The sequence below is a fragment of the Manacus candei genome, unplaced genomic scaffold, assembly GCF_025592945.1.
Source record: "Manacus candei isolate 608988 ecotype Guabito, Panama unplaced genomic scaffold, ASM2559294v1 h1tg000067l, whole genome shotgun sequence".
NCBI lineage: Eukaryota > Metazoa > Chordata > Aves > Passeriformes > Pipridae > Manacus > Manacus candei.
In genome coordinates, this window is record NW_026138115.1 from 1278338 (window position 1) to 1292034 (window position 13697).

Here is a 13697-nt window from a genome sequence, read left to right on the forward strand (position 1 = left end):
TAAAAACAGCTACAGTTCTTACTTTTATGATAAGGGAATAAAGTTGTTGTCAACAGCCCAGGAACTTCCTAAAACAAGTGTTTCACCCGTGTTTGAGTTAGTAAGAACATTTTCTCTGGGATAGTATGTAACACTTCTCCACACAGCTACCTTCAAGAAGGTTTCACTGCTGCAGGGGGCCTGATGAAGCTTACATTTTAACACATATTAATACTGAAGAGAATATAGATTATTTCCAGATAAAAACGCTTAAATTCAAGCTCAATTGTTTACACCTGCTGAAGTTAAGTCTAGTCTAAGGTTTCTGTAGCACACCTATCAGAAAAGGTCCTTTGGAAAATGACAGAAAAAATGGTATGGTAAGAGTTTCTTAAAGTCAATTAAGGATTAAATAAAGTAACTGTGCTAGGTAATCCATGCTTATTTATTAAAAAGACAGCAAGTCATGAAAGTTACTATAAACAAAAAAGTAAAGGTTTATCCTGTCCCTGCCCCCTACCTCCCACAAAATCAAGAAACTTCAAGTAAAACATTTGCTAGCTGCTTTTTAAAGTAAAAGTAAATTACCTCCGAGAAATAAACTTCTAAGTGCCCATTATTCCAACTTTAATGCTGTATTTACATGTTACATTTTAGCCAGAAAATGCTAATAATCAACACTTCCAGACTCATCTTCTACTTTTTCCTAAAACCATGAAGATCACACTCATATTCCAATATCTTTCCTCTTGGTAAGACTTATGGACATTCTGGTTTTAACCTGTGACATGTCCAGAGAAGAGCTTAAACTACTGAATTTATTCAAATCAAGAAAGGTGAAAAGACAGGGAAGTATCAGAGCTAACCTTGTGTCCAAGAGGATTAGAGATATTAAGGCCTTGTTGGGGGGTCAATACCTTGATGGTGTTTCACATCTGCTAGTCACTGAAGTTAAGCATTAATGAAAAACAAAGTATTAAACAGCAACTGGAAATCCTATTCCAGCTACTCAATCTTGACAACAGCAGAAGCAGATTTGGCAGACACGTCAAGGTCTCACACAACTGAAAGCTTGAAAAAGCATGTTTAGGGCTTGTTTCTGTTTCTAAAAAACAAAATAAAACAGTAACAGAAAACCCAAACAAAAAAAAAATCCCCAATCTTTTCTTTTAAGATCACAAAGAAAATTAAGACACAGTTTGGGGCTTTTTGGTTTATTTGTTTCTAGTCAACCACATTGTTGTAGCTCTGGTTTAACCTGGATTTTTGAAGAACATATACTGACAATTTAAACCATCTGTAACTTGGGCAGCAGCTACAGTGGATTAGTTCTAAAGTGTTATGATCCCGTATTTCACTTCAAATATTAATTAATCTCATCTCTAAGAAATGCACTTAACTTTTCCCCCATATTAAAACACAAACAGACACAAAGCTCTAGTTTGTGCTAAGCTGACAGCAGTATAGCTGAACAACTTTTTCTTCACAACGCAAAGCTTTGGTAGGTCATACCTTCTTAAATTGTTGTCAATAACCACCAAATTAAAAAGAGCAGACCCTGGCAATACTAAACTGCTAAAACCCATTTTAAAAAGAGTGAAAAAGTGGGAGAAAAAAACACAAATAAAGTTTGTAAGAGGTTTATAGTTTCGAGAGCATACACCTTTAAATTCCTTTAAGTGGAAGTGAGTGCACATTTTTCTAAGGTAGAGGGAGAGTTTACAATGCATCTTCTAAAGATCAGGTTATAGCCTGAACACACACGGAAACAGAACACAGAGCAAATACAGGTATATCTATGTAACACTGTCCTACATATAGCTAAGAGTTGGATACAAATTCTAAGTTCTGTACTACTGCTTTCTTTTACAACACTGGAACCCTGTTCCATTCTCAGAAGAAACTATAATCCTGTCACAAACTTCTTTGTCAAGAATGCTTTGTATTTAACCCAACTCCTATCTTTCTAAGCCCTTGTTCCTCTTCACTCCCAGTATTCTACTTCAGTTCTAATGGTAACATTTTTATCGTGTTATTTGAGTTAAGATTTTACATTTCTTATCACAAGTAAAATACAGTTGCAATCACCACCACGCTATCTAAACGTCATGCTCCTGAAATTTGGGATACTTCCCAAAAATAAAAGACAACACAAACAACAGAAATCTTAAAAACACATGGGATAATACTGAACAAATTGTAACAGTTTAAATCCCACTGAATTTTCAAATTTGTTCAGATGCTAAAACAAAATACACAACTTAAGGAATCTCAATGACTATCCTTGCTTCTTTATTTGCCTCTACTGATTACCTCAGTAAAATTTATTCCTTCTTATTTACTGATGTAAGAGACCAAAGTCAGATTCCCAAAGCAATACTGGTCATCACACCATCTGGTTAATCAGCTGGAGCTAAATTCACAGAGCTCAAGCTCCACTGTGTCCAATTTCAGATAAAGTCTGTTGAAGGGTTTTGCTTGCTTCTTTTAAAGTTTCCTCCAACAATGACTGAGTGGCAATTTCAGACTAAAATTTCTAGTTTAATGCTAACACCATCACTCTACCCAGAGTTTCAAAAATCTAGGCAGGAAACCTTAGCGAAGTCTGTACAGATCAGGTACTGGGGAATATATGTTTTAAATGGTTAAGGCAATCCAGCTGTCCCTCCCGAATTAAAGTTTTAATATCTAGCAGAAGGCCACTGGAACATTTAGACCATGAATTAAGTTTTCAACCGTCAGTATGAGATGTTCAAGACACACAAAACTGATTTGAATACAGGTATTGGAGCAACAACAGGCAACTAATCTATAAAAGAGACTCACCTACGGCAAAAGGAAGATCATTCATACAGATTCTGCTAACTTTGGACTCTCTCCTGAGCTCCCTGACTCTTCTGTTTGCAGAGAACAGTGAAGGCAGCATGTCTAAACACAAACCGATCCACAACATTCTTACGAATGCCAATTTCAAGAGAAGTTTCTCAAGTTTAAAGAAAACAAAGTGCTACTGAACTGTACAGGCAGCACTTGAACCAAAATTATTTTTCTTCCTATTCTGGAGACAAAAAACTCAAAATGTAGCAGCTTAAGAAATCGATAACAAGAAGTACAAAACCAAGATCTAGAATACCACAAAGCGTTTCACCCTAAGAGATTAATTTGTCTCAGCGGTGAAATCTGCTCTGCCCAAAATAACTGGGGTTCCAAGTTCTGTGCAGAACCTCTACATTAACAGGTATAAACTCAGTCTTTTTTTAGAAGACTGAAAGCTATTGCAAAACCACACATCCTTGCCACCTAGTTCTTCTGTTCTGCATTTAACAAATTATTCCTCAGTGTAATTTTTATATTAATTGCTTCTCTATTAAGAAAGCTATCACTTTATATTAAGGTAACTATTCCTCCAAAGTTAGTCCTATGTTTTGCAATGTTAACAACAATTTAATTCCTTTCCTAACAGCCCATGAAAATCTGAGCTCTCTGTTCAGAAACACACTATCCACTCCCAACCAGTTCAAACCATTGTAAATATAGTGCTGTACTTTTGGCATGCAAGTTGACAGTCACTAATTAGAAGTCGAGAAAATGACTTTGTATATGTCTAAAGCAAAGTTCAGTGAAAGAAAATACAAAGAGTCTTACTTCAGAAGTGAAAATAAGGTCGACTGTCTACAATAAAGACTGGAAGAAATAATTACTGATGAGATTCCAAAACTCTAATACAGAAGTAAGCAATACTAAAAATACTTAAAATTTAGAGTGCTTACAGCACTTTTAAATGTTCAGATACATGACTCAATGCAGTTTGCCACTTCTGGTTACAGAAAAAAACAGAACAAAAGTGTTTTGCAATGATTTCAGCAGACACAGAAGTTCAGTAGCTTACCAAGGAACAGATTCATGGTGCTTTTTCTCTATTTGGAGGGTCAGAAATGCCCAGGTTACATAAGAAGACTACATCATCATTCATGCAAATGTAGCTGCAGCTCCACTGAGTCAGTAATCTTTCTGCATAAACCCCAGACCCGACCAAAACATATGAACAGCTCAGTGAGCTTCATTTTTGCCTAGAATCTTACGTTTCAGATAACGCACAGGAATATTCAGTACCTAACTGTTGACTAAAATGTATCTTTATGACAGTGGAAGTAGTCCTTTTGTTTCTAAACAGCTTTTTTTAACAACTGAAAGTTAAAGACTTTTTGCTTATGCAGCTGCTACCTCTTCACACGTGACAATTGTAACAAAAAGTCACCTAAGTTTCTAGGATAAATTTAGTATTTTTTTAAACATCAAAAGGCTTCTGCAAATGCCCCCTATCAACATCAGCAGAACCCCAGTTTGCTCTCTTACTACTGATGTGCCAGGTACATAAAGAATTTGGTTTTATAGCTTGGTACCACACTGCTAATAAGCACACATACACACAGGGTATCAACACTGCTGTAACCTTGGGGAACTCTGGACTTTCAAGTCAAGAATAAGAACAATCTCTGGTTGTATGGGAAATCGGTTCTGTCTGGGCCTGTCAATTGCAAACACCACCTCTGAAAATGAAGTTTAAAGGACCTATTTTAAAGGTCAGCCAAAAAAAAAACACAACCAAAAAAGGCGGGGTGGGGGTGGGGATATTTGGTCATTTTGAAAGTTGGGCAGTAACACGGGGTTGTTCCACACTCACTCAAAAAGATTATCATCCAAAAGCATGAAAGCATCAACTGGAGAGACTTATACAGAAAAGGAACTTCCTAAGATGCCTTTTTTTTCCCCCCTCTAAACTTAAGTCAGTGGTATCACTTCATAAACTGAGGAATCAACATTACTAGCCTTTCAATTTATTGGCATTAAAATGCTCGCTTTGAAGTCCTGACTGACCGACACGAAGTCAATAATTTCAAACATACAAATGACTGAACAAATGCATAAACTGAGAAAGTTTCACTTCTACTAACTACAATAACCCTCCTGTACTAGTTAAGTTGCCAAGTGACGTTTATACTGAAAATAGCAATATATTGGTGCAAATATAACTATGTAATGTTATTTAAGAGTTTCTAGTTAAAGTATCATAAACACCTACATCAGGAAAAATTATCAAGTCAGTCTAAACTTTTCAAAGTTGAAGATCGCTATTACTAGAATTCATACAAGTAGGCCAAGCTTTTAAATGTTGTTACTAAGCATTCGGAATTTATGTAGTCACAACAAAATAAGAATGAAAGCAAGCAGAATAAACACCCTCCCGTTTTCCTGAGGCTGAAAAGCCTAGCCAACTTCAAAGCTGATTTCTGGTAAGTTTTCATTGCTATAATGAACATGTGCAAAACTGATAGGTATAAGGACGTTGCAGCTTCATTATACAAGTATTAGAACCCATTTGGCATAATCATTTGCCTTCCTGGATTCACCCATCGTGTTTTCCCTGCCACAAACTCTTTCGGGTAAGTTTCTACTGCGTTATCCACCCCATGACTAACTTTGCAATACTGCAGACTGAATTAAACAACCACAACAGGCAAGCATGGCTATCCTTCACCTAAAGTTTACATATTTAAAACAACAGTGAATAAACCCAAGTAATAACAGTGAAAAAAATAGTGAATAATCCCTTTTTTTCCTTCAATAAAAAACAAACAGACCAATTGAACCTAGCATATAAACATGCTTTATTCTTAAAAGTCACTTGTCCACCTACACATCACTGGTTCCCTCGATTTTTATAGGGTAATAAAATAATAAGATTATGAACTAGAGAAGTGAGGAGCTGAAAGTTTTGTCGTCTCAAACAGGAGTCGTCAAAACGCCAGCAAGCTAAAAAAAAAAAAGAAAGGAAGAGGAAAAAAAAAACCGCAGGGTGTGGGATTGATAGAAATCTGCGAACAAACTGGAATGAATAATGCCACACTTGGTCATTCCTGACTGCGGGCAGGGTCACGGCACGGTAGGTCCAAAGCACGAGCCCCCGGGTTCCCGGCAGGGATGGGGGGGACACACGGCCCCACCGCCCGCGCTGCCGGCCGGGGGCGCTGCCCGGCCCCGCCGGGAGCGGGGGGTTCCAAGGGCAGCGGGATGCGCTCGGGGCGCCCGCTGGAACCCGCGGCTCGGGCTCTGCTGCCCCCCGGAGCGGGGAAAAACCGCCCGCGCGGCCGCGGGGGAAGAGGCTTCGCCGGGGCTCTCAGGAGAAAAAGCGCTTCACCCCCGGCAGGCAGGGCGAGGAAGGGACGAACACGCGGTCTCGCCCCTCCTTGCGCCCTGACCCGGCGGGGGGGGCGGGGGCGCCGCACGCGGCCGCCCGGCCCCACACGCCGCCGCTGCGGGGTCGCGGCGAAGGCGACAACAACAACAGCGCAAAAGCCACATCGGCGTGTCCTCCGGGGCTCACGGCCATGGGGGGGCCGGAGGGGGCCGGAGGGGGCCAGAGGGAGAGCGCGGCGCTCCGGCGCGGCCGCAGCGGCCCCAGGCCCGCACACTGCGGCAGCGGAAGCGGCGCGGGGGGAAGGGCCCGAGCCCGGCAGGGAGGGCCCGGGCCGGCACAGCGCGGGCCCCGAGCGCGCCCCGCGAGCTCCCGACTTACAACGGCATCGTCTCTCCGGCCCCTCCTCCTCCTCCTCCGCCGCCGCCGCCACCACCGCCGCCGCGTCGTCCCCTTCTCCCTCCTCCTCTTCCTCTGCGTCCTCCCCCACCGCTGCCGCCTGAGGACCGGTCACTCGTCCCGCGGAGCGGCGGGAGCCGCGACCATGGCACGGGCCGGGGCCAGGCCCCGGGAGAGGAGGGAGCGGCTGTGCCGGGCCCGGCCGCCGCCGCCGCCGCTTCACTCGCCTCTTCCCCTCCGGCCTTCTAACATGGCGCCCGGGCGCTACCACAGCAACGTCCCGGCCCGGGGGGGGCCTGACGCAGCGCCGTGGACACCCCCGCACGGCGCGCACGCTCGCACAGCCGCGCGTGCGCAAGCGGGAGGGCGGCACCGCGGGGCACGCTGGGGGATGTAGTCCCGCCGGCGCCGGCCGCGGTTTGAAAACAAAGCGCCAACGGCCGCGGGGCGGCCTCGCGCCGGGCGGTCCCTGAGCGCGGCCCCCGAGGGACGGGAAGGGGCTCCCGCAAAGGGGCACCCGTACCCGGTGCATTTTGTTCGTGCCCTACACAAAGCAAACAGACTCTCTCCTAGTAACTGTTTTTTGAAACCTCTGCCCGTAACAGTCTGCATAAAATTTCGGGAAATTGAATTTAAAAAAAAAGTCACACTTTATAGATCAGCTCAAAACTTTATTTTTAGAGAGGCAAATACATCACAATAACTCTACAGAAAACCTCCTGTTTTACCTTATTTTGTCAGTGCCTGGTTTTCATCTCTACTCTGAAAAATAGGACTTTCAAACTAAAAAATTCTCTGAAACTACCGATTATTTCATCTTCAACTGCCTCACACGATAAATGGTAACCTGAGCTGCCAGTATATAAGATATACAGATAGCAAAAAAATCTGTTTCTTTAGAGTAGGAGAGGATGGTTCTGAACTTTGTTCCTGGCTATCACTAACTTATCTGTGTGACTGTGTGAAAACAGATGAAATAAGACTCATAGTGTGTAAAAATATTAATATATCTGAATAAGAACATTGGGCATTCTAAAAATTCTGATACTAAAAGTTACAGATAAAATAGGTGTTTCTATATCACCATTCTTTCAGTTCTTCCTCTCCCCCCCCATTTCTCCCAAAGGGTCCTTTCCTTCTGCCCCCACGTGTGCTATCAGTTTCAGCTCAGCTGCATGAGCTGGATGAAGTCAATAAAATTGGGAATGACAGCCACAAGCTGTAAAGTCTATGTTCTTCAAGAATCTATAAAAAACATGTAATATCGAATGCTGAGGATAATTAAATGGAACTAGCCCCGTATGTTGGATACCAAAGTAAAACACGGGTTCTCTGACAATACCTGTGCTGGGAAACTGTTTACAAATCAGTCTTCAGTGCAGCATGAGAAGACTATATTGTGTGACTTTCTGCCTCTTGGTAGCCAGGAGGGGAAATAAGAGAACTTGCTGCTTCTATTTATTTCCATTTTCAGTAAAAACACCTTTTTTTTCTAATAGTAGTTTTTCTCAACCTGGCTGCTTACATTCACTATGTATTAGGAAAATAGTATACTGCTTAAATAGAATGTACATCTGAAAACAAATCCAGGAGGAAGGTTTTGAAGAGATAACATATTCTTATGGTTCACATTTTCAAACAGACCTATGAAATACAGATGTGTAAATGGATTAATCAATATGTGCAGTAAATGAAACTTTTGTAAAAGAAATATTAAAAACCCAATACAACGTGGTAATAAAGTATGAGAAATAAAAAGGAAGATTACATAATAAGCCTAACCAAAAATAATTTCAGAAACTAAGTATTTTTATCTAAAATGTATTAGGAATTTTCTGCATTTTTATTTCACAGTTCCCATTGCTGCTAGGATTTAACGATTATTCCAATCAATATCGGGACTGTTCTTGAAGAGATATTCTGCCTATAAACAGAAGAGTTTCAAAGTTACAATTATTTTTATATCTCCAACTTTGAAATGTATGCAAAATAACAAAGATATAGTGGAAAACATTGCTTAAAAAAAATTGCAGGAAGTATTATATGGCTCTAAAATGTAATTTCTGGCAGTTATGCCAAAGAAATCTCTTTCCTACAAATACCATCCAAAATGCCATTGACCTCATTCTCCCTCTTGGTAGCAGTCACCCCATTTCTATCATGGGCAAGAGAAGGAAGTGAGCCATTTATAACAGTATTTGTCACTCCATGGGAAAGCCTAGGGAGTACCCTAGTGCCTGATTTCTGGACCCAGAAGAGCAGATGATACTGATTCTTAAAAGCTAGGCAGTCATTAGGGAAGATCTCATGCTCATATAGCTACAGGTAATTGTCACTCGAAAAATGTTGAAGTAGGAAAACATTCCTTAGTATCTGAACAATGGCATTGCAACACTGTTGCTTTCATCTTAAGCTTTTGCTTGCTTAATGAAATACTCTGTTTCAGCTTGTTAATAACTTGGCTAGGATGTGCAGGGGAACAGCAGCACAGCAATAACTTTATAGCACCTGAATTAATGTGAATGCAATGCTGACCCTGCTTTCAGCCGAAAGTTGAAATGGATAACTTCCCGAGGTCATTTGCAATTGGAATTATTCTATGAATGTCCTAAGGGATTTTCTCATTAATTTGTCTCTGTACTGTGAAGGGAATTACCACAGAGCTTGCATTCATCATTACGACAATATGTTTGGTTGTGCCTAGAGGGCTGGATGGAGAGTCATGTCCCCCTTTCTGAAGGGTTAAAAATTTTATATCATTTGAAAGTAGACATAAGAGGCTGGAACTGTTAGCACACAAGTTGAGCTTTATCTGAACCATACGGTTATGTTGTGTAAGTCAAAGATGGATCACAGTGAAACCTGGTGCTAACAATATGAACATTAATAATAGTCAGAATAGACAAAGCTGCAGCCTAAAAATTGCTTAAAAATTAATAGCTGGAGTGGACAGCCCATAGATTGTGGCATATGAACTGTAACAACCATAGTACGGCATGGACTACAGAACAGATTGAAACTGCCTCTGAAACCCACCTAAGGGGATGTGAAGGGGATCACTTAACAACCACTTGGTAACCAAACAGCAAAACAATGGAGAGCAATAAGACCTCAGTCCCTTACTTGGCTGTTGGTCCAGACTGTCCTGTGAGGGATGGGGAGTGTAGATTGTAGGGGTGTAATTGCCCTGGGATTTCTTTTATGGCACCTGATTCAAGCTACCAGATATCATAACTGATTTGTGCCAATGAGCCTAATGGAGATGAGAGCCTAGTGTCAAAAGTTTCTGTAACTTGCAGGCTTCCTATGTCACAGCAGAATTGTCAGGGTACATAAGATGTGCGCTGCGCCTACCAAAGGGAAGCAGATTCTAGTAGTGATTCTTGCCCTATTACTGTTTCACTAAACTGGATTATGCCCTTACTTGATACACAGTATCAACTGAACCCACAAAGAGTAGTTGCTGAGTTTTAATTTTCACTGTAATTGCTGTTCATCAGAATTGCAGATACTAGTCATTATTTAGTTTGTTATTATGACAGTGGGGAAAAAGAATTTAAGTCCTTATGTTAGTCCTTTGGGTCTAGATGAATATTGAAATATATTTAAGAAATAAAAGGTAATCACCTTACCAGAAAATTGACTGGATCTTCTGGCCTGATCCTACAGCATTCATTTATCCCTTGCATAAGTGTTGGCATGACATTCTTCATTAAATAGTTTCGTAGTGGAATGGACTGGGCCTCCAATAACTCTTGTTCTTGTCTTTTCACTTCCTCCAGCTGTTTATTCTAAAAGTAGTGAGAAAAAAAATCGTAAATAATAAGACTTATAACATCTACCAAATAGCACTTGGCTACATAATGTTTAGGGCTTAGAGGAAAAAAATTAGTGTTAGAAGCTGTGGGCAGAACTTTAAAACACAACTTGACAGGAAAAAATATCAACTGTTTATTAAATATAGAGCACACTGAGGACAAAGAATTGAACATGATGACTACTGAAGTAACCTCCTTAGGAAAATTATTTTATTTCTTTTCTTTAACACCTAAAAGGAGATTTGTTATGAAGTCTTCCAATGGTCCTATTTTCATATCATATTTAGCAGAGTGGTTGGAATACACAGTAGCACTCCAAAAAATAGTACTAATGCAAATGCAGATAGTTTCTTAAGGGTTCTTTGAACTGGAGAGAAAAGAGAGTATTTTTACTCAGAAGAGAGCCCTGGCTCTCTAAATATTAAAATGGTAAATTGTGTTGTGTTTGGTTTCTTTGTTTTGTTTTATTTTTACTTTATTGATGTTTTTGAGGGATTTGAGAGTTAAATAAAATCACCGTGATTTACATTTGTTTACACCAGCTAAATTTATTCCCAAATTCAGGTTAAATCAAATACAAGTATTACCCTCAAAAAATAGGAGGAGTGAGGAAATAAAACTGCTGCAAATTTTTCTTTCCTCTATTCAGGAGCACTTAGTAGCATGCATATTTGCAGTAGCTTTAGGCAAAGATTATTTCAACTCACTTTTATTGTCCTCTCTTCTCTCATTTTATTCATCAGTAGCCTGATGTAAATTGATACAGCACACAGATGATACTCTGAAGACTGCTTTTCTACATGCAAGGCATAATACAAAAGCAATGATACACTAATCACAGAATCACAGGATCATAGAATATGCCAAGTTGGAAGGAACCCACAGGGATCATCGAGTTCAACTCAGCCCTGCACAGGACCATCCCCAAGTATGACACCATGTGGCTGAGAGTATTGTCCAAATGCTTCTTGAATTGTATCAGGCTTGGTGCTGTGACCTGGGGAGCCTGTTCCAGTGCCCAACCAGCCTCTGAGTGAAGAACCTTTTTCTAATATCCAGCCTAAACCTCCTCTGACACAACATCAGGCCATTCCTTTGGGTCCTATCACTGATCACCTCAGAGAATATATAATAATAAAATACATATAATAATATATGTATAAAATAAAATACCTTACTCACCCAGTCCAGGAGTGCTATTGAATAAATCTTGCAAGTGGTCTTTGGTCACTACTCAGAGACAGCTAATCTACAGTCTCAACAGTGAACAGTTGCAACTGTTCCTGAGCAACTGCCTATTTAGAATGATAATTTTAAGCACACATTTTATATAAACACCTGGTTTAGCTTTGAGTAATGCAGAGTTTGCTCTTTTAAAGGTAGATGCCTTTGGACTGATTTTAGCTAAAAGTGTGTTAACTATCCCTAAACATTTTACAGAGCACAAAATGCTGTTTAATGTTGAATGAAGCTGCAAATAAGCACAGAAATAACAAAAAAAAAATCCTTATTTACAAGTCAACATCAGAGCAATGTAAATACTTCCTTAGAAGTGAGTCATTTCAGTGTATTATTTCCCCATAGATGTGTATGGACTGTTGAAGATAAGAAAAGGACTTATCTGTGGAATGATCAGTTTGGTTTTAAATAGCTACAAAAGAAGACAATAGATCTGCCTTCTGGGTGAACAACCTGACTTTGGGTGTGAACAAGAACATTCTTACAGTGTGCACTTCAGGTTATTTACCTAAAATGTCCTCAGGTGTGGTAAAGTAAACAAGGAAAAAGCATCATGTGCAAATCATGTGAGGTCAGGTAGCCTGAATGCCAAGTACTTATCACATTATTAGCCAACAAAAATCATCCTTCAAACTGCATCAGGTAGTCCTTACTGAACTGAAGACTCAGCTCTTACACATATTCTTGCAGGCTCAGAAACCTTTCTGCAGCACAGATTGGAATGTTGATCAGTGTTAAATTAAAAATTTAGTTTGATAATTAAGACTTGGTCAGCTGCTTGGAACTAAAATGAGCAAAATGCAGAAGTCCTAGAAGACTTGATATGGAAAATTACCAATGATTATAGTAGATATTTATAAGTGGTAAAATGTAAGAATTACAGTACAGCAACAACAAGAGTACCATAGAAGTATTTTAAAGACATGCAAAAAAATGCTATATCTGTAATAAAAAAGAGACTATATTCTGTAGGATGGCCTCCAAAATGTGAAGATAGTCTTCCCCAGGTCTAAAGTATGATATAAGGCACGAGGGAATTTATGCCATACTTCTCAAGTGTATTTACATAAAGATTTCTTGAAGTCATCTAAAACATACAAATAATAGTGGTTTTCCAAAAATATGTATTAACCTACCCACTCTTCCAATCTTGCCATCCTTTCAGCGTGTTCCTCAGCTTCTTTACGCTCTTGTTCAGCTTTTTCTTGAGCTTCTTTGGCAAGGCGTTCCTCGGCTGCTTTGCGTTCCAAAATCTCCTTTTCTTCATCTGTCAAGCCATAATTCCGAGGTTCTCCAATTTCTTTGATGATCTTTTGCACAATAAATCTGTTCTCAGGATCTTCATATATGGGTACATCTTTTAAACAATACAAGAGAAAGCATTTCAAGGGTTTTGTCAATTATCAGTGGACATTAGTAAATAACTGCAGGACCTAAAAATATATGGTGCTCATGTTGTTTGAATTTTCAGGTATAAGATGCTGTTTTCAGTTGCTTGTAAGCATCAATTTTTTGCTACACAGAATGAAGTTTTCTAAATCTGATTTTCTTTACTAGTTTCAGCTAAAATAACTTGCATTTTAAGATGACGTAAGGAAGAAATGCATTAAAATAATTTTTATAACTGTCATTTATTAGTTGCAGCTTGCCCAGGTTTTGAAACATGCAAATGAGCTCAATCAACTATCAGAGATGTTCCTGACACCAATCTTGTGTCAGCTTATCCAGATGCATAAAAATCATCAGCTTTGCCCCTGTCTGCCCCCAAAGGCTACAAGATAGGTTGTTAATCACAAACTCCAAAGTTTTCACTCATATAAACTTACAAATATACAGACCTATCTCTAGTCCACCTAGTATAACTATGTTATAGTTACAAATCAAATCTGTAGCTTCAGTAGGAACATAGAGATTGAGCAAGACCTCTTTCATTCTATTCCTTCTCCCTTTTAATTTCTGGAGGTTACTTGCACATGAAACTTGACAAGGACAAAGGAAAACTATGGAAGAATGAAGACTTTCTCCAGAGATTTCTAGTTCCAGTATGGGAAGGCAGAAAAGGTACA

General features: G+C 39.9%; 2 protein-coding genes across 5 annotated transcripts in view; both read right to left on the reverse strand.

Annotated features, from left to right (window-relative positions):
* PAPOLA (poly(A) polymerase alpha) overlaps nt 1-6887 on the reverse strand; it is a 45394-nt gene extending 38507 nt beyond the window's left edge. For 3 of the 4 annotated variants that reach the window (XM_051806441.1, XM_051806439.1, XM_051806438.1), the window contains exon 1: nt 6557-6886. In XM_051806441.1, the coding sequence (XP_051662401.1) occupies nt 6557-6564 (8 nt within the window). In that variant the 5' untranslated portion in view covers nt 6565-6886. Of the gene's footprint in view, nt 1-6556 lie in introns of all 4 variants that reach the window. The other variant, XM_051806442.1, reaches the window with a different exon arrangement.
* An 863-nt stretch (nt 6888-7750) lies between these two features.
* The window catches only part of AK7 (adenylate kinase 7), a 28183-nt gene continuing 22236 nt past the window's right edge, over nt 7751-13697 (reverse strand). The window contains exons 16-18 of the mRNA XM_051806437.1: nt 12768-12988; nt 10207-10365; nt 7751-8498 (exon numbers count right to left, since the gene is read on the reverse strand). Coding sequence (XP_051662397.1) covers nt 8448-8498; nt 10207-10365; nt 12768-12988 — 431 coding nt within the window. The 3' untranslated portion in view covers nt 7751-8447. The remainder of the gene's footprint in view (nt 8499-10206; nt 10366-12767; nt 12989-13697) is intronic.